General features: G+C 40.8%; 1 protein-coding gene across 3 annotated transcripts; it reads left to right on the top strand.

Moving 5' to 3' along the window:
- Positions 1 to 1,894: 1,894 nt before the first annotated feature.
- Positions 1,895 to 18,649, top strand: TICAM2 (TIR domain containing adaptor molecule 2). Of its 3 annotated transcripts, none has more exons than XM_058538800.1 (2): positions 1,895 to 1,979; positions 15,974 to 18,649. In XM_058538800.1, the coding sequence occupies exon 2, from the start codon at positions 16,033 to 16,035 to the stop codon at positions 16,738 to 16,740; it is 708 nt and encodes a 235-aa protein (XP_058394783.1). In that variant the 5' UTR covers positions 1,895 to 1,979; positions 15,974 to 16,032; the 3' UTR covers positions 16,741 to 18,649. The 3 variants fall into 3 exon arrangements, with proteins under 3 accessions (XP_058394783.1, XP_058394792.1, XP_058394773.1); XM_058538809.1 differs by lacking the exon at positions 1,895 to 1,979 and adding an exon at positions 1,987 to 2,114; XM_058538790.1 differs by lacking the exon at positions 1,895 to 1,979 and adding an exon at positions 1,987 to 2,545.
- The last annotated feature ends 834 nt before the right edge of the window (positions 18,650 to 19,483 follow it).

Below are 19,483 nucleotides of genomic sequence, written 5' to 3'. Positions count from 1 at the left end.
ATCTATGTATGTCAATCAGGTCAAATTCATTAATCATGTTCAAATCATTTATGTGTGAGTACTGATTTACGTGTGAGTCTGCCAGACATATGTAAGATATCCAGAGTAAGCTAAAGAAGACAGAGGATAAAGACCTTGAAAACACCAGCATTTAATGCCATGGGTTTCAGGGGTGTGAAGCCACAGGAAAAACATTTTACATGTTAGAGAAGCCTTCTCTCCTCTGATTTAATTAGCGTCCCCCCCCTTTTACTCTACTCTATTTCATTCATTCATTCATTATCAATGAATGGATCTGAAATTGTCTTGTTTGTTTACATATCTATTGTCTGTCTCCTGGACTAGATTGCAAAATTTCCATGAGGACTGGGACCACATCTGTCTTGTTCACACTATATCTCTAGTGCCTAGCACACAGAAGACACTAAATATTTGTGGCATAAGTGATGGGTGCATTTTCCTGAAATGTATACTTGATACATTTGATAATTTGGGGAGAAAATTTAAGTAATTAAACTCATAACCAATTTAAAATATTTTCATAGTACAACACGTGAATATTTATGAAGAACAATGTGAAATTTGAAGCAATTTAAAACATAAAATGTAATAACTCAAATAAATTTGCCCTTGACATTAATGACTTTAGGTTCATTTATGCACGCAATGTGAGTGTGAATGGGGAAATAAATGTTTATTGCATTTGTCATTAATGATATTTCAGTGAAAAACTTTGAAAAGCACTGATTTGGGGCCAGCCCCGTGGCTTAGCGGTTGAGTGCGCGGGCTCCGCTACTGGCAGCCGGCGGTGGGATCCCGGGGGCGCTGACGCACCGCTTCTCCCCCCATGCTGGGGCCACATCCCACATACAGCGACTGGAAGGATGTGCAACTATGACATACAACTATCTACTGGGGCTTTGGGGGGGGGGGAAGGAGGAGGATTGGCAATAGATGTTAGCTCAGAGCCGGTCTTCCTCAGCAAAAAGAGGAGGATTAGGATGGATGTTAGCTCACGGCTGATCTTCTTCACAAAAAAAAAAAAAAAAGAAAGAAAAGCACTGATTTGAAGGGTTGCCAGAGGAAGAGGAACAGGCAGAGGAGACTGAAAAGAGAATTTTTCACAAAATTGATGAGCATAAAGGCCAGGTGGGGTTGTAACATCAAGGAAAGTATTTGGAGGAGACAATAATTAACTTGGCCTATTGCCAAAGAGAGACTCCCAGGGGGAAATGAAGGCAACAAAAGTCTCAGTTGGTTTTAGTAATAAGGCCACTGTTTACCTGAAAAGTTGAAATAGAATTGTTGGGAGGTCTAGTGAGGAGGAGAAACCATCTGTCAGTGGATACGAATTGCGTTGACATGGTGCTTAATAGAGCATTTCACCAAGGAATTTCTCTCTGCCAGTGCCTGCCTTCAATGGCCCATCCTGCTGTTGGGTGCTGGGAGAGAAGGAGAAAATAACTCTTAGCTCTACCTGTAGTAAGCCTCTGAGACCCAGGTATGGACTTGCAACCCCAATTTACTATCCATTGTCTCCTCTGAAGTTTGGTAACTGGGTTCCCCTCTTTTGCAGGAAGTAGGGATTGCCTGAGAATTAAGAGATTGGGGGGGCAGTTTCTGAACTGGGTTCTTGGGGTATGACTAGGATTTAGATCCTGAAGTAGATATGGTAGGATCAAGTATGTATTTGGCTTTATAAGGCTTTTTATGCTTCTTTTACTTGATTGCTTTTGATTCATTACTATTCAGTGGAGTTCCAATCTGTTTCCGTTGTGGAAAAGGAACCTGAGAAAGGAATCTTTCTCAGGCTGGTTTTTGAGGGGAGGAGACTAATGCACCATGCATCCCTGGCTAGGGGTGTGGTTGATCGCAGCAATAGTCAGTGGGGGAGCCCCAAAGCGAAAGGAAAAGCCAAGGGCCATCTTGGAGGACCGGGAGAGTCGCTGTACCTCGGGAAGGGTCTATGGTTGGTTTGGGTAAGACCGGCTGTTTCCTTCCTTTAGAGTTTAGGGGCTCCTGTCTGGGAGGCCCGGACTTTGCTGCGGGCTCAGCGTTGAGGCTCGCCGGGTAGGCGCGAAGGCGGCAGCTGTAGCCCCCATTCCAGCACCCAGGTCTGTGAGGAGCAGACACAGTGGAGTCCTGCCCACCCCCACCCGCGGCCTCGAAGTTGGGGCGTATAGGGACGTTTTAAAAAAGCAGCAGCAGCGCAGAGAGAGTCCATGTTTGCCTCGGTGACAGTTCCCTGGCGCGATTTCCCCTCCGCCCAGGCCCGCTTCTTCCTTCTGCGCGGCGACCCAGCCACCTTAACCCCAGAGCCGCCCCGCTGGCGCGCGAGGCGGAGCCGCAGGGGTTAAGTGTGGGCGCGCCGCAGGGGTGGGGACTCCGCGGCCGGACTTCCGCGCGGCCGGCGGGCGCGGGGACGGGGTTTGCGGACAGCGCTCTCCCGCCGCGAGGGCGAGGGGCCCGGCGCCGGGGGCCGCTCAGAGGGAGAGGAAGACGAAAAGCCCCGGGCTGGCCGCGGCGCCGCCCGCCCGCCTCCCAGGCAAGTATCGGGCGCCCGGGTGGGAGCGGCCGCCGGGCCGCGGGGTGGGCGTGGGGCCGGGCGGCCCCCCAACCCGCGCCGGCGCAGCCGCCCCCGGGGCCCGGGCAGGCCCAGCGCCGGCCTGCGGACGCATCGCTGCCTTCCTCTGACGGGAAAATCCGCGCAACTTGCTACTTTCCTTCTAAGTTTCACTTTGACTAGAAAGCCTGTGTTTTAAAGAAACCTTAGAACCATAAGCAAATAGCCCAGCGTCCTCAATGGCTTCACGGTTCTGCCTGAGCCTCAGCCGGGCACACTGAGTCAAGGCCGAAGGTTTTGGTTTTGTTTTTCATGTTTGGCTTCTTGTACAAAAGCTAATTTGGGCTGGCAGCTGTGAGCTGGTTTTCAGTATTATATGAGTGAGGACCTCTCCAGTTTTTCATGGCAGTCTACTTAAAAAGTCTTTGAACTGTGATACATTTTAACACTTTAAATAGTGTGTTGGTTATGAATGGAGTTAAGCAACTCCATTTTATATCTCATTTAAATCAGAAAGTAGATGAGCAGGTATAGAATAATGCCTTACCTCCTTTTGAAGCAAAGTAAATCTTACTCATATGTCCAGCTGTGTGGAACTTGAAGTATAAATTTATAAGTTTATAAGAATATAAGTTTATACTGTTGAATCATCTGAACTTCATCCGTTGAATTGTTTGCTCCTCATGGTGTATTTTGTTTATTCATTTAACAAATATCTGCTGATAAATCTCTTGTCATGAAATAATCCTCCCTAGACCAAACATCCCCTTCTAGGTCCCACCTATTTCTTTGCTTCATTTTATTTAAAAAAAAAAAAAAAAAAAGTCTTTGAAAGACTTGCCTTCACATTTCTATTTCCACTCCTCCTCTGTCCTCCTCCACACTCTCATCTCAGGCTTTTTGTCTCCATCACCCCCATGTCACCTATGAAATCATCCCGCTGTCGCTTGTGAAATCCAGTGTCTGTGCATGGTTTTCGCCTCATGACACAGTTGATGGCTCCCTCCTCCTTGATATTCTTTCTTCATTTGGTTTCCAGGTCACCACGGCTCCTGCATTTTCCTTCCACCTCACTGGTCAGCCCTCCTGTCTCTCCTGGCTTGTTGTCTTGGCCACTAAATGTTAGAGTACCACAGGGCTCAGTTCTTGGCCCTGTTCTCTTTCTAGCCATACTTTCTCCCAAGGCAGTTTCTATCCCAAGCCATATTCCATGGCTGTAAATAACATCTGTAAGCTGATGACCTCCAAATTTTTATCTCCAATTTTACTTCTGAGCTCCAGATGTATATATCCAGCTGTTTACTCACATCTCCACTTGGAAGTCTAATAGGCATTTAAATTTGATATGTCCAAACAGAAATGCTGATACTACACCCACCCAGTCCTCCCTTCTGCTTCCCCATCAGCTACCTTCCTTATCTCAGTAAATGTTATTGCCATTCACCTAGGCTAAAACTCTACGAATCATCCTTGACTCCTTTTTTTTTTTTTTTTAGCTCAGAGCCCACATCCAAGCATCCAGGAAATTCTCTTGACTCTCCCTTGAAAAGGTATCTCAAATCTGACCACATCTCATTCCCTCTGTAACACAAACCACAATTCTCTCCCACCTACATGACTGTGAAGTCTCTGATTTGGTCTTCCTGCTTCTGCCTTTGCTCCTCTACAGTCTTGCCCCAAACAGCAGTGATTTTTTTTTTCCAAATTAATCAGAACTTTCACTTCCCTTTAAAACCTTCTGGTGGCTTCTGCTGAGAATCATAAAAACCAAACTTTTATGATGGCTTCAAAGCCCTGTGTGATCTAACCCCTGACTACTTCTCTGATCTCATCTCCTACCTCCCATCTTGCTTTCCCCACTGTAGTGACACTGATGTTGCTGCTGTTGCCTTTGCCTGCAGTGGCCCTCTGCTGGACCGTCACAGGCTGTATGTCTTCACTTTTCCTCACTTCCCTGTTCAAATGCTCTATCTCAGGGCCATAGCCTTGTTGTAACATTGTTTTGCTACTAACCCTCAGGATGGCTTGCTATTAGATACTGAATGCTGTTCTCTAGTATTCCATGAAGCTTATGGCACCTTCAGAATACTGTTGGTTACTAGGGCTCTTTAATGTTAAAATGCACAACCGTCTTTCTCTTGAGCCTCATTTTGATAAGATGTACAGTTTGCCCTTAAATTCTGTGTTTTTACAAAATGTTCTTCCTGGTTTGGAGAAGATTTGCCCTTAAATGCCAGTTCTCATTTTTAAATATATAAAATGAAAGAAAAATGTCATCTAGTTTACCAAAAAGAATACAAACTAATTTTTTTGGCAATTCTTTTTCTTCAGTAGGAAGTAATATTCTCTGATTTGCAGACTTTTTGAGTGGTACCAGTAACAGCTAGTTTTAATGGGAAGAATAGTGAAGAAGGTTGTTCAGAGAATATTGCACAAGTTTTTAAGTCATTTAGTGACTAAGCTGATACCAGAATGTCAAGATTTTATAGCAAAATTCAGTTCTCTTTTTAAAATATGTAAGCGTAGAAATGAAAAACAATATTTTCATCTTTAGGAGAAGCTGTTAGGGAATAAAAGACCATTTAATTTATAATGCTTATTTCTCATTTTAATCCCAAGGAACTAGTCTGTGATGTTATCAGTAGTATATGTACTACCTTCCCTTCTTTTAGAAGAAAAAGTTTTTCTTATTTCAGAATTGGGATGCTTAAATAAATATGTACAATAGAAGATTAAGTAAAATGTGAAAAATAAGCATATTTGGACTATGAAACAAAAAGAGAAGAGCAGCAGGGTAAAGGGGAAGCCAGGAGTGAAGTTAGAATCAAAACACAGCTTCTGTATGTTGGCTCCAGAGCACTCATCCACCTGGATTCCCAGCAGCTGAGTCAAGAGACAGGCTCCCAAGATGAAAAAGCAGGCACAAGGAGAAGATCAGTTTGTGTATTTTTGCTTTTCTACCTGATAGAAGCAATTTTTAAAAAAGTAATTAAACATTTGCTTGCTCAGAGACCTGTTTTATGTATGCTGGAGATGAATATTCTGCCTCCTAATGCTTAATTTAAGTAGAATATTGGAGGAGCCCTGTTCAGTTTAGAGCTAGCAAGCCCAGACTCTGGGAAAATTTGCATATAGATAAAAAAGAGGAGATCAAATAGAGTTAAACCTGGAGATGGGCTAAACCCATCTGGAATGTGCAGATATAGCACATAAGGGATATGCTATCTGGGCATCAAGTTAACATGACCTCTATTTAATAATACAAAACCTGAAAAAGAATTTATTTACTAAAAAAATATTTTTTTCAGATTGCATTATCATTGTAGAAAAAGGATATATATATAGGGGCCAGCCGAGTGGCATAGTGGTTAAGTTCGCACTCTCTGCTTTGGCGGCCTGGGTTTGCAGGTTCGGATCCCAGGTGCGGATCAATGCACTGTTTGTCAAGCTGTGCTGTGGCAGGCATCCCACATATAAAGTGGAGGAAGCTGGGCATGGATGTTAGCCCAGGGCCAGTCTTCCTCAGCAAAAAGAGGAGGATTGGCAGCAGATGTTAGCTCAGGGCTGATCTTCACAAAAAAAAAAAAAAAAAAGGATATATATAGATATACATATAGATATATGTAGGTTCACACGTCTGCCAAACGCAGATAACCAATGGTGCCTTTTTGGTGTAGTTCTTTTCAATCTGTTTTCTCTAGTTTGTTTTACAAAGCTGAGATCCTCCTATATATGCTATTTTATAGTCTACTTTTTTCACTTATTATTATGGAGACATTTTCTCATGTCATTAAACTTGTTCATAACATTCATAAACATTTTTAATGATTTAATAGGATTCAGTCATATGAGTAATATGACATAGTCTATGTTGCCATGCCCCAGGTTTTGGACATTTTGATTGTTTACCTCCAATAGAATTTTGGCTAGCCTCTGATACTATGTACAAATTCTCTAATGATAAGAAAATATAGTCATATAATTCATACTTCAAGATTACAATAAAACGTCTCCATAGATCCTGTGACAGAAGAAACCTGAAGAAGTTTGAGAAACTGAAAAACAGACCTGTGACGACCCATGTGCAGGGAGCTGAGGAACAAGGAGAGAGAGGCATGTGTTGAGGCTGGAGCTGAAGGAGCCAGATCATGCAGGGCGTCATTTGCCGTATTAAGCAATTTTGATTCTAAGCGCAGTAGGAAGCCACTGCAAGGTTGTAAAGAAGCGTAACTTGATCAGATGTATGTGTTTAAAAAGATCCTTGTGGCTGCTGAGTGGAGAATGGATTAGACTGACGGAGAGTGGACATAGGAGACCACCTAGGAAGCAGTGCAGTAGACTAGGGGAGATGTGTTGATCTCAAGTGAAAATGTGGTGGAGAGGGAAAGTGGAACGATTTGAGATGTATTTTGCAAGTTGAATAGATGGGACTTGGTGACAGCTTGGAAGTGAAAGTGTAAGAGAGGAAGGGGAAAGTGTCAATGATGCCTCAGGTTTCTGGCTGTCGTCACTGGGCAAATGATGGTGCCATCTACCTTGATGGAGAAATCTGGGAAAATGAGGTGGAAGCTACCTCCCAGGCCAGCAAGGAAGACAAGTTAAGAGCGCTGTGCGATACATACTATAAGAGACGTAAACAGCATGTTATGGGTGTGCAGAGGAGGAATACTTAACTCAACCTGGAGATAAAAGGAAATGCTTTCTGCCAAATGTGATCCTTGAGCTGTGTCTTGAAATGAATGTACCATATTAATAGTCACATAATTTTTTTAAATATAACATAATTGCTAATTAAAAATCCAACAAGATATATTTGGATTGGCTAGTCCCTATTCTAATTGAGGCAATAATTTATATGATAGGGATGATAAAGAGCTATCTTTTTGGCTATCTCTCTAAATCTAAAAATGTTAGTCTTATATTTAGAATTGTCTAATTCATTCATTTATTGAAAAGACATTCTCGAATGCTGACTATGTGCAAGACTCTGGAGATACAGCAGTGAACAAGACTGATTTGGCCATTGTTCTGATAGAGTTTATAGGGAATGATGAGAAACTAAGTAGATAATCATACACATTAATTAATTGTAGTTGTGATTAGTGCCATGAAGGAAAGATACAGGGTGCTAGAGTCCTATGGAGGGCAGAACTCTAACTTTTCTAATGCAAGCTCTGGTACCTAATATGAAAAATACAAGCACTGGTTTACTTGGACTGTAAATGAGTATCAATAAGCAATGTTTAATAATTAATCTTTTTATTTATACTGGGCCTTTGCCATCCTTATGGATTCTGTGCAGCCTCCAAAAGAAGAAAATAAATAAATGACAGCTGAGTCTTAATAATGTTATTTCAGATAAGATCAGGATGGATTCAAATTCTACCCCTCCTGTTCCTGAAAGTATTGATTACTCTAGTTGGGATTTTGAAAATATTTCCAGTGTGAAGAAATCAAAGAAAAGTCCACATGTTCCTCGCCAGGCTGGCACAGATCTGTTCCATTGGGTCCTGGCATCCTGGCAGAGCTTGGCACTCCCATGCTGTAGTCCAGGGGTTGGCAAACTTTTTTTGGAAAAGTTCAGATAGTAAATATCATAGGCTTTATGGGTCATATGGTTTCTGTTGTAACTGCTCAACTCTGCCTCTGTAGCATGAAATTAGCCACAGACAGTATGTAAATGAATGGGCCTGGCTGTCTTTTAATAAACTTTATTTACAAAAACAGTTGGTAGGCCATGTTTTGCTGCTGACTTCTGCTGTAGTTCCTTGTCCTGATTTTGGATGTTGTACCAATCAGAGGGTTAGTTGCTGAGAACAGAATCTACTCTAGCTAGTTTAAGCAAAAAGGTATGCATTCGAGGGTATTACAAGATTTACAGTATCGTTGGGACAGTTGAAGAGCTAGACTCTGGGTTGAGTTTCTAGGAACACTTCATAGCACCAGCTGGCAGAATCAGTCTAGTGTTGCTGGGGCTTTTGCCACAACCAGGAAACCTGCCAAATCAGGAAGCTGCCAGCTCCTGAATTACATCAACTCTGCTGGAGTCTTAACCAGCAAAATGGGTGCCTCATGCTCTTCCTCCCTCCATATTTAACTCAGACATGTAAGTACATCATCTGAAACCCTAGCTTCAAGGGAGTCTACGAAATACAGCTATTAGTACTTGTGGTACAGGAAGATACACTAAAAGGAAGTTGGAATAAATTTTGGGTGAGCCAGTCTGCAATATCTGCTACAGAACACCCCTTTGGCTACTTAACATCCATGCCCCACTTCTGTCCATACCTAAACTTCAGACAACAACAATAGCAATAACAGTATGCTCTCTCCTTATACAGTGCAACTATCCCTCATAAAAACAAAGGTGCACTCACCTCCCCAGAAGGTAAAACCTAAAGTCCCTTAGGTCACCGCATCATCTGCAGTATTCATCACAGACAATATCCTGGGACCTAGCACACCCAGGAGTTAAGTGGCCTCTCTGCTTTCCTAGGGAAATGTAGGGTGGGAGAGAGACAGAGCTGCCCGGTGACCAAGAGGATAACAGCTCAGCTCTAAAAAGCTCCCACCCATATTTTTCACCCTCTTTCTCTAGGTGAAATTCCCTAGTTTTAAGCATTCTGAGTATCCCTTCTCTTAATGAAATCCTCTCCTGACCCTACGTTCATTTGTAGCTATTGGTCTCTCCTTTCCTTCTTAGCTAAGCGTTCCCGTCTCCTCGTGCCCTCACTTCCTGGAGACTCCTGAGGACACTGCAGTTTGGTCTGGTGGCTCCCACCGTTCCTCTGTAACAGCTCCCCTGAGCTTGAGGTCTAAACGCAGTGGGACGCTGACCGCCGTTGAAGCACTCCTCCCTCGGCTTCGGGATGCCGTTCTGTGTCTGATTCTCCTGCTAGTCCCGAACGCTCCTCCCTCTCCGTTATTGGCCACTCCTCCTCAGATGCCCCTGAGGCATTGGTTCTGTCTTCGGCTCTCCCTCTTTTTTTCTTTCTACCTATTCTCAGTTACTCACAGATTTGAGCCAGTGCCAAACTCTTATCCCCCATCAAGATGCTCTCCTAAGCCTCAGACCTACACATGCAAGTGCCTCCTAGACAGCTCCTCTTCTAGATCATGGGGACCCCAAGCTCCCTGAGTCCCAAACTGGATTAATTGGTCACACACTCCCCATCCCCACCCTGCTCATTTCAGCAAATGAATGACACCGCCACCCACCGAGTTACACGAGGCACAGGCTTGGGAGGCACACCTGATTCTTCTTTCTCTGTCACCCACCCCCCTTTGTTACCGCCTACATATCTTTATCTCCACCGAGTCACTTCCTTCGTTCCTGCTTTCTCACCTAAGTTATTGCAACAGCCTCTCAACGGATTGTTCTCCCAGTCTAAGGCCTTACAGTCCTCTAGCCTAGTCTCCTTACTACAACTATTTTAACCTGTCTCAAACAAGTCAAATCGTGTCTCTCCCCTACTTAACACCTACCAGGGGCTCTCTGTCTGCCAACACGATCAAATTCAAAGTCCTGAACATAATCTATTAGGTCCCTTAAATTCTCTAATCCTGTTTCTCTCCATCCTTATCTTTCACCACTACTCCCCTCCCCCAACACACGTGGACTTGAGCCATATAAACACCTAGCGCAAAAGGATCCTAACGTCCTTTGCCCCCTGGTGCCTCGGTGTTTTTGCAAATGCTGCCCCCACCTCGTGGAAAACATCCACCTCCCTCGGCCTCACTAATGCGGAGTGTTCTCTGTTGCAGGGGTCCCTCCTGAGTGCTTTCGTAGCACCTGTTATCCTGAGTGAAGCACCAGTGCAGTGAATTCTAATTGTCTGCTTATCCCGGCTTCACGTCCCTAAAACCTAGCCAGTCTTGGCGCAGAGCGAGTTTTCAACAACATTTATTAGTAACATCAAAATTTAATTAACTCAAGTGAAGAAACTATTGATTTTACATGTATTTGCCACAGGATGGTGCTGTTCAGATAGGAAAGAAAAAGGCTCTCCAAGGCTGAAGGATTCAAGTCCTGGAAGCCTTAATTGTGAATGTGTTAAATTTCAGAGGCAGTGATCTAAACACATAAGCTTTTTCTGTGATAAACACATGGACAGATTTAAAATTGTATATATTCATGTATTTTTTATCAAATTATTACTGATCATTATTTTACTTCCTACTGTTTGGGAGCCTCTCTTCCTAAGTGGTCATAATGTTTTAAAAATGCAAACATTATCTCTTAGTTCTGGGGCAACAAACTTTTAAGAAAGGTTTGTATTAAGGTTCTCCAGAAAAACAGGACCAATAGGTTATATGTATATAGAGAGAAGGAGGGCAGGAGATTTATTTTAAGGAATTGGCTCATGTGATTGTGGGGCTGGCAAGTCCGAAATCCACTTCCTTTTTCTCTCTATACTCCCTTCATAATCTCATAAAGTCTTTAGGTTTTAAATACAATCTATACACAGATAAATGCCAAATATACTCTCCTGGCTGGATCTCTCCCCCAAACTTCAGACTCTATATTCTATGCCTACTCAACATCATCAGCAAATCCTGTCGTACATTATGTTGTGTACATCATATTGAATTACATCAGGATGCACGAAATGTCTGGTTGTAATCCGTAAGACTGATCATTTGCATTAGAGTGATGAATCTGTCATATCTTTGAAATTTTTTGTTAGGTTCATTGGATTTTCTATTTCAGATGCATTGGTTTTCATTATACTGGTTGCTTTTTTTTTAATCTCCATAGTTATATTTTTTCCAAATTGCTTTATTTTTATTGTCCTTTTTTCTTTCCATATTCTATGATTTTTTCAAGACTTTCCACCATGTTTAACTCATGTGGTTTTGAGTCATATTTATTCCATTCTTTGCCACGTCTATTTTTTCCCAATGGTGTTGGGTCTTTGATTTGTCTACATTCTCCCTTTTTATCTAACTCTGTTATTTCATCTTTAATGTTTTTGTTTCATTGATTACATATTCTCTTTATTGTCTCCTAGATCAGTGCTTGTCTCTCAAAGTGCTTGTCTATGATGATATAAGAAGCATGCGCGGAATGTAAACCATGTTGCTTTCTTCATTGAGAATGTCTTGCTATGAAAAAAAGTCAGCTGAATTAAACAACAGACTTAATGATGTAGTTGATTTATATCCTGGCACAATCTCCTTATCTTGTCATAGACTGGCACCAAACAATTCAGAGACTGGCAACTTGCCCATGGACTACACTCTGAGTAGCACTATCCTGGAGTGTAAGCTTTTGTTGTGTAAATTTTTCTTGAGCTTCTTTGTTTTAATAACAATAATAACCGCTAACATTTATGGAGCACTGTTCTAAGCCATTTTGATCTCCATAAAAACCCTAACGGTAGGTACCATGATCATCACCGTTTTACACGTGATGAATCAAAACACAAAAATATTGAGTAACTTGTACAAAGTCGCAGTTTTTTTATAGCAGGGCTGGGATGTACACTCAGTCAGTCTGATTCTAGAGCACATAGTCTTAATGGAATTTTGTCTTTTGCATGCTATGATTCTTCTTTATATTCTTTTTTATTTTCTGTAATATTTTTGCCTACTTGCCAAGTCTGCATATTTGCCGTGCTGTTCTTTTCACCTTACTCCTATTTAATGTGGGGGATTCTGTTGGGACCCTCTTTTGCCTAGATATAAAGTGAATATAAAGTGGACTCTCCTTCCCTCTTATCTCAGACCTGTTGATCTTCCCTTCAGAACTTCAATTTAAGGGCTTCATTCTGATAGGTTATATTTTTCCACATTTCTGTTGCCTAAGGGGATGTGATTAGCTCAGTTAGGCTGTAATCAATAGTAATTGGTAGTTTTAGTCTTCTAAGAGATGGAGGTGTCATTCTATCAAGTTAAAAGCAAATTTACAAAAGGTTCAATCTTATAGAGAACAAGTTAGCCAAATCTATCAATATCACAAATGCATTTGTCCTTTGATATAGAAATCCCATTTGGGAGAATTATTCTACTGATGAACTTGCACACATATAAAATGATTTTTGTACAAAGTTATTCCTTGCAGCATTGTTCATAATAGTAGTGTTACCGAACCAAGTGGGTTTGCCTCCTGGCGAGTTAAATAAGACTCTACACCAGTGGAAGTTGTCTCACAAGTCAAGTGTATTTGCAGCAAATAGGAGACTATGAGGAATCATTTCCAAAATGATGGCGAAGCTGAACAAAGGGAAGCAAGGACCTTTTATTTTGGATGGGGAATGAATATTCAAAAGGGAGAGGTGGGTATTCGCTTGTGCAGGCTCAGTTGGAAAACATGCTTTCATATACTGCAGGTCATGGTGATAAGGCCTAAGCTCCTCCTGGAAAGATCTTAGCATAAAAAATAAGGCAAAGGTCATGGGTGTAGCTCTTGTGGTGAGGCTTGGTCTGGTTCAGGGTGGTTGGTGGTGGCATCTCCTTAACATAACAAAAAGGGAAAAAAACAATTTGAAAAAACAGTTAAATGCTTCCAAACTCACCCTTGAGTTCCTTGGGGCTCCTAGTTGGTGACAGTAGTAGACTGGAAACAACTCACACATCCAAGAACAAGGGACAATTATGGTACACACACATGCTGCAAGATTATGTCGTTGTAAATAGAGTGCGGAAGTTCTCTATGTGCTGATATGGAAAGCTCTGAGGTTATAGTATTAAGGGGAAAAGCAGTGTCTCCCTCTCTCTCCCTCTCTCTCCCTCTCTCTCCCTCTCTCTCCCTCTCTCTCTCCCCCCCTCCCTCCCCTGCTGTTTGGCAGTATGTCTGCGTGTATGTGTGTGTGTGTGTGTGTGTGTGTACATATATATATATGTAAACGATGATACTTTTTTTGAGAAAAGGATAGGAAAAAAACAATATATGTTGATGAAGAAATAGTAGAAGGATATAGGAGAAACTAATATGATTGGTCACCAGTAGGAAGCCATGTGGGTAATAGGCTGGATAAGGAGGACACTGATGGGGGTGAGACTTTGCAATATAAATGTTTTCAAAGTCATTAGGTGTTTCAACCACTCCCTTTTCTAAAAGAGTGAATACACACACGTTTTTATTCCTGTGAACATTGATCTCCTGTGCGTCTCCCTGGTGGCCACCCTCACTCTCCTCCTACTTAGCTGAGGGGAGGGAAGTGAACCTTGGTGCTGACCGTCCCTGACCAGGGAGGAAGATTTTCCGGGATTGTTTTTGCCAGCCTTCTCCCCTCCCATATTTCCTTCAACATTCCGTCTGTTCTAGTAAAGCCTTCTTTATTGATGGAGTTAATTGGCTCAGAGGGAGCACAGTCAGGTCCTCTCCTTTCCTTCCAGCCTTGAGTACCACAGTGATGCATCCAGACTATTTCCCCATCTCTGAATCACTGTGGTGGGAATGGTCTCTACACAGCTTTCCACAGCTTTTTCTCTTGGCTTTCTCCTTCCTCTCTCCCTCCAGATTAGAAGGTTATAATGAAGTTTTTCAGACATTGTCATTAACTTTCTTCTCTCTGGTCTGCTTAGGGTGGGGGTGGGTAGGAATGCTTGGAAGTTGGAACAGCACATCACAGATTTCTGGAGTCTTTTGCTCTTTTTTGCTAACTGGTATTTAAGAAAAATAAGACATAAAGTTTTAATTCTTTTTGTTGTTATTGTTTATTTTTATCTATTTAAAAAGATTTTTTGTGATCTGGCTTGACACACCATTTTACCTTAGAAATTTTTAACACTTTTAATGAATATCTATTGTATTACTTCAAGAGCTCTTATCTGCTGCAGCTAGTGATTAAGATAGTGATAAGTTGGTTTAACAAAGCTATCTCCATGAATAAGTGAAGATCATTTTAATTGACATAGTAAATAGATGCCTCTGAATGGTTTAACAATTATTTTTTTATGCAGGCAGGGGAAGCTTCTTTCTGCAACTTCACATACTAAAACTTTTTTTCATAATGCAGTAATGTCAGCAGTTAATCCTAACCAACGAAGAGAGTCCGAATTCATTTGGCTTTGTTATTTGGGACGTACACGTGTAGCATTTTAGAGTTATTATGCCTTAGAATACCTCTTGGTAGCTGGCACAATATACTGTAGAGTCAGAACCTAAAGTGCAGACATAATAAATGGCAGGCAGTAGCCAATAAGTCCTTCACTATTCAGAGGCCATAGCAAACCCTTTCACTCCTTATATACCTTAGAAAGAAATTCTGTGTGTGTTTTTTCTTATCTTTTCTTCCCATAACAGTTTTTCATGACTTTTTGCTGAACGGTTTCTTCTAAACCTGAATTATTTTGTTGTATGTAGCTGTGTTACTTATGTCATTATGCATGCAATTCTAATTTCTTCTTGAACTCTGGTCTTTGCCCATGAACAATATATAAAAATGCTGTGGAATATAGCCTCTGGGCCCATATTTGAAAATATGGAACCTATATTTTTCTATTCTAAATTTTCTGTCTTTTGATAAAAGAATCCCCCTTGAAACTGCCTATTTTGGGGGTTATATTAACAACATTGCCAACATTATCTGAAGATTTACTTAAATTAGCTTCACATGGAGTACTTTTCTTTCCCAGCTGGTCTAATTCTTCCACTCTGAATTTAGAATTTTTAAAATAAAAGAATGAGTATAGACTATAATGATTCTTTGTTGGTTTCACTGAAGAAAATCACAAGTCTTTGGTTCCAGAGTTGACTTCCAAACTGAATGTTAATTTTTCCCTATGTGAATAAATATATTCTTTTAAGTATTCCTTACTTTTCATGACCCTTATTATAATTTCTCCACCAGCCCCACTACAACAGCATTGCCTGACCCTAGACAAACAAAAAAGCTCTGAACCAGTGAATCCTGGACATCATTTCATTTGACCTTTCACATCTTTTCTTTATGCCGGGTCAGTAGAGCTGCCTGCTAGCCATCTTTAGGATATTTGTGTTTTGTTTTGTGTTTGTGTTTGATACAAAAATAAATTCTGTATTTAATATTTGAATATTCTTTAGATTTTCCTGTTTCTAGTCTACACAATAATTTGATAATGGAGAAGGTGGATTTAAATTTCATATGGATAGAGTGGCATGGTACCTTTTCACTAAAATACCCAAAGTAACTTATTTTAATCTAGATATTTATTGTGGTATTTATAATACCACTTAAAATTTCCAAATGTTTCCTGTTATATCAAACAGGACCCTCTGTTTAACTTACCTTTGACGACCTGTGGTAGCCCTTGTGAAGCTCACAAAAGACAAGTGATTTTGTTTCCTATGATCTGTTTGGGATTTCTTTGTTAGGACCTATATATTGTAATCTTTTTGAGCTTTTCAGGTTTAATGAAAGTTTCCATTTTTAGTATTTTGATTAAATTTACAATATTCTTCTACTTTGTTATTTCTTCTTTCAGGATGAAAAGAAATGCTGAGAAATAAATAAGGCTTTTCTCTTCTGACTTGGATATTTATAATGGGTATCGGGAAGTCTAAAACAGATCCCTGCCCTCTTTCTCTCTCGTGGGGTAAAAGCCACAGTATGGATACAAGTCAAAGACATCATGAGTCAGATTCCAAGAAATCTGAAGAAATCTCCCTGCGTGGTGCTGCTGAGCATAGAAATGCAACAGAGATGCCAACAGGAAAGCAGGAGAAAGCTGAAGGAGTGGAAGAAATGCCTGAAGAGGAAGCAGAAGAAGAAGTGTTCCTCAAATTTGTGATATTACATGCAGAAGATGACACGGACGAAGCCCTCCGAGTCCAGAGTCTGCTAGAAAATGACTTCGGCATCAAACCTGGAATAATCTTTGCTGAGATGCCATGTGGCAGACAGCATTTACAGAATCTAGATGATGCTGTAAATGGGTCTGCATGGACAATCTTATTATTGACTGAAAACTTTTTAAGAGATACCTGGTGTAAGTTCCAGTTCTATACGTCCCTAATGAACTCTGTTAACAGACAGCACAAATACAACTCTGTTATACCCATGCGGCCCCTGAACAATCCCCTGCCTCGAGAAAGGACTCCCTTTGCTCTGCGAACCATCAATGCCCTAGAGGAGGACAGTCGTGGCTTTCCTACACAAGTAGAAAGAATTTTTCAGGAGTCCGTGTATAAGATACAACAAACTATATGGAAAGAAACAAGAAATATGGCACAAAGGCAATTTACTGCCTGAGATGGAGTACTCAACACATGGCTGGCTCTTGTTTTATAAAACAAATACTTGATCTTCATTTAAGAAAGCAATTTCTAGGAAAAGTATAAATAAAAGAGAACCTTACTCTTATAGAAACCTATGGAGCACAAGAAAGATAAATTTCTGCAGGACAATCTATAAAATTATGGTACTTTCTGATGTTTTGATAAACTCGAGATTGGCAGAGTTTGATGAACCTTCCTCTCACAGTTTTCCTAGTTCATGAATATGACAAAGGATATTCTCAATTCATAGTCCTTGTAGTGAACCTTGAACAAAAACATTTGTGATAGACATTTTAAAAATACGAGAACACTTTCATTCTCTGAATTTTGTTCTCAAAGCACACGCAGAAGAAAATGGCCCCAAGAGATCTGACCACCCTCCCTCTTGAAGCACCTCTCGTGAATGTTGCAATAAAGCAGTCCTGGTATTGTCACCCAGAAATATGGATAGCCAGAATAGAACATTTAGAATGTTGAGTGCTGATAAATATGAAATTAGAAATAGATATGAGATTGATGAGGCTTTTTAAAAGAATCCAGTCAATTGTGTTTTCCTCTCTGCTGGAGTTTGCATATTTAGAGGCAATTCCCACCACTGATTAGCAGCCCTTTTGATGGTGTGATGTTACGGACTCCATGGAGTGGTGCTGAGATGTCCCCTGGAGCCTAAAGCTCTCCGAGTTAGTCGTCGTCTGTAACCAGGGCTTTATTTGCAGAGCTTCTGAGAGGATTATGTGTCCTTGGCCAGATGTTCTCCTTTAAAATGAATAACTTCTTTTATGGCAGCCTTTAAAAATTCCTCTCATACACAGTGCTCTGTCCAGGAAGTATTTCTCTGCTAAGCCATCAGAGTAGCCTGACTGTGTGTGTGTGTGTTTTGTAGATTATTTTTAGACTTGGGGTAGAAGATGTGTTTTATGACCTTCTCTTCTAGTATCCCACAGTCACAGCAAGCCAGTGAAGCCTCAAATAGACCTCTTCCTTTCCCTCACAGCCCTTCTGCTGCAGCTGAAATGAGGGAGAACTATCAGTACAGACCCAGGATGGGGTAGAGTGTGAATCACATCATGTTGTAATGAGAAGAGCACCTGATGGGGGGTCAGGAGACCTGGTTCTAGTTCAATCTCTGCCACTGAGGATGAATATGACCGTGGGCAAGCTACTCACCCTCCTTTATCTGTGAGATGAAAGGATTGGATTGATGGATCTCTAAAGGCCTTTGTCCTCTCCCAGAATGTGAACAACTAGGAACCAGAAAAGTGAACAAGCAAAAAAATAGAATTTTACAATGTGATGTATAGTCCAATAGTTGCAGGACGCTTTATATATGCTTATAATGAAAGGATATTCTTACATGTTTACAGCATAATTGATGTCCGTTACACTTTTATAGTCACAAAAAAGAATTATAATAATTCTTACTCAGATTCTTTTAGAATACATTTTTTATAGGGACCCTTGAGCAAAGACATTCTGCCTAATTTTTCTTTCTCCTTATCCACACTTCTCTGTATCCCCAACTAGTACTGAGGTCTGCTCACCTCTTTCTGCAGTCCACCTCTTCATAGCCATGAACCAAAATGTTCCATGAGGAACATTCTCCCATAATCCTACTCTACCAGTACTTATAAAAGGAGGAGATTGTTGTCATTGCGTTGTGACATGTTTTTAACCTAAAGTCCCTTTCTATCATAGTAGCTTACTATTCACTTTTTCAGTTTAAATAATAGGTATTCCCTTTTTTTTTTTTTTTTTGCCATACTGCTTCCTGTATCTCAAATTTCATATACTAATAAAACATTAGCCACCCACCCTTCATGCCAGCCAAACCTGGAGCAATTGATGCTGAATGGTATTTTTTAAATAAATGTTTTTATTCTTTACCCTTGACTAAACTTGATTATTTCTAACACCAATGAAGATTGTGGAAAAGTGTTTTGAAAAGAGGCATCAATCTGTACTCCTCTATAGAGCACTAGGCACCATGTCTCACTTGATTTGGAGTTCAATTTATTTTTTTATGATGAATAAAAATGTTAAATACTGAATAACTGTATATGTTGAAATTAACAGTTGTAACAAGGGATTATCAAAATAGCTAAACTGAGGATGAAAAGAGGTAAAGGTGTGGCCTTAGTTGTGTGTTTGTCTGTGTGTAAATATGTACACGTATAGATTTAGATTTACACACACACAAGGAAATTCTGGAAAATTTTGCCGCATGCTGGAGAGCTTCCATTTTGAGTACTCTGTGGGCCTTATTCCCTACCCTGGAGCTTCACAGAAGAATCTGAGTTGTGCCTTATGTGTCAGGATTCTTTCAGCTGTAAGAAAGAAAACCCAAGGCCACATGACTTACAGCATGAAGTAAACATCATCTGCCTTACCAAGAGGTCCCCTAAGGTATGATGCCTCAAAAGTGTCATTAAAAACCCAAGTTCTTCCATACAGTGGAGTATTATCCTACCTTAAAAAGAGTGAAATTCTGACACAATCTATGACATACATGAAACCTTGAAAACATTATGCTAAGTAAAAAAAGCCAGATACAAAAGGACAAATATTGTATGATTCCACTTATATGAGGTACCTAGAATAGGCAAATTCATAGAGACAGAAAGAATAGAAGTGACCAGGGGCTGGGGGGAGGGAAGAATAAGGAGTCATGTTTAATGGATGCAGAGTTTCTGTTTGGGATGGTGAAGAAGTTCTGGACA

Source organism: Diceros bicornis, chromosome 1 (assembly GCF_020826845.1).
Source record: "Diceros bicornis minor isolate mBicDic1 chromosome 1, mDicBic1.mat.cur, whole genome shotgun sequence".
Classification (NCBI taxonomy): Eukaryota; Metazoa; Chordata; class Mammalia; order Perissodactyla; family Rhinocerotidae; genus Diceros; species Diceros bicornis.
Note: the sequence above shows the minus strand (reverse complement) of the source record. Positions and strands in the feature narration are given on the sequence as shown.

Bases quoted from the DNA above. Each gene is read 5' to 3' on its own strand.
- TICAM2 (XM_058538800.1), top strand. From the start codon at position 16,033: ATGGGTATCGGGAAGTCTAAAACAGATCCCTGCCCTCTTTCTCTCTCG.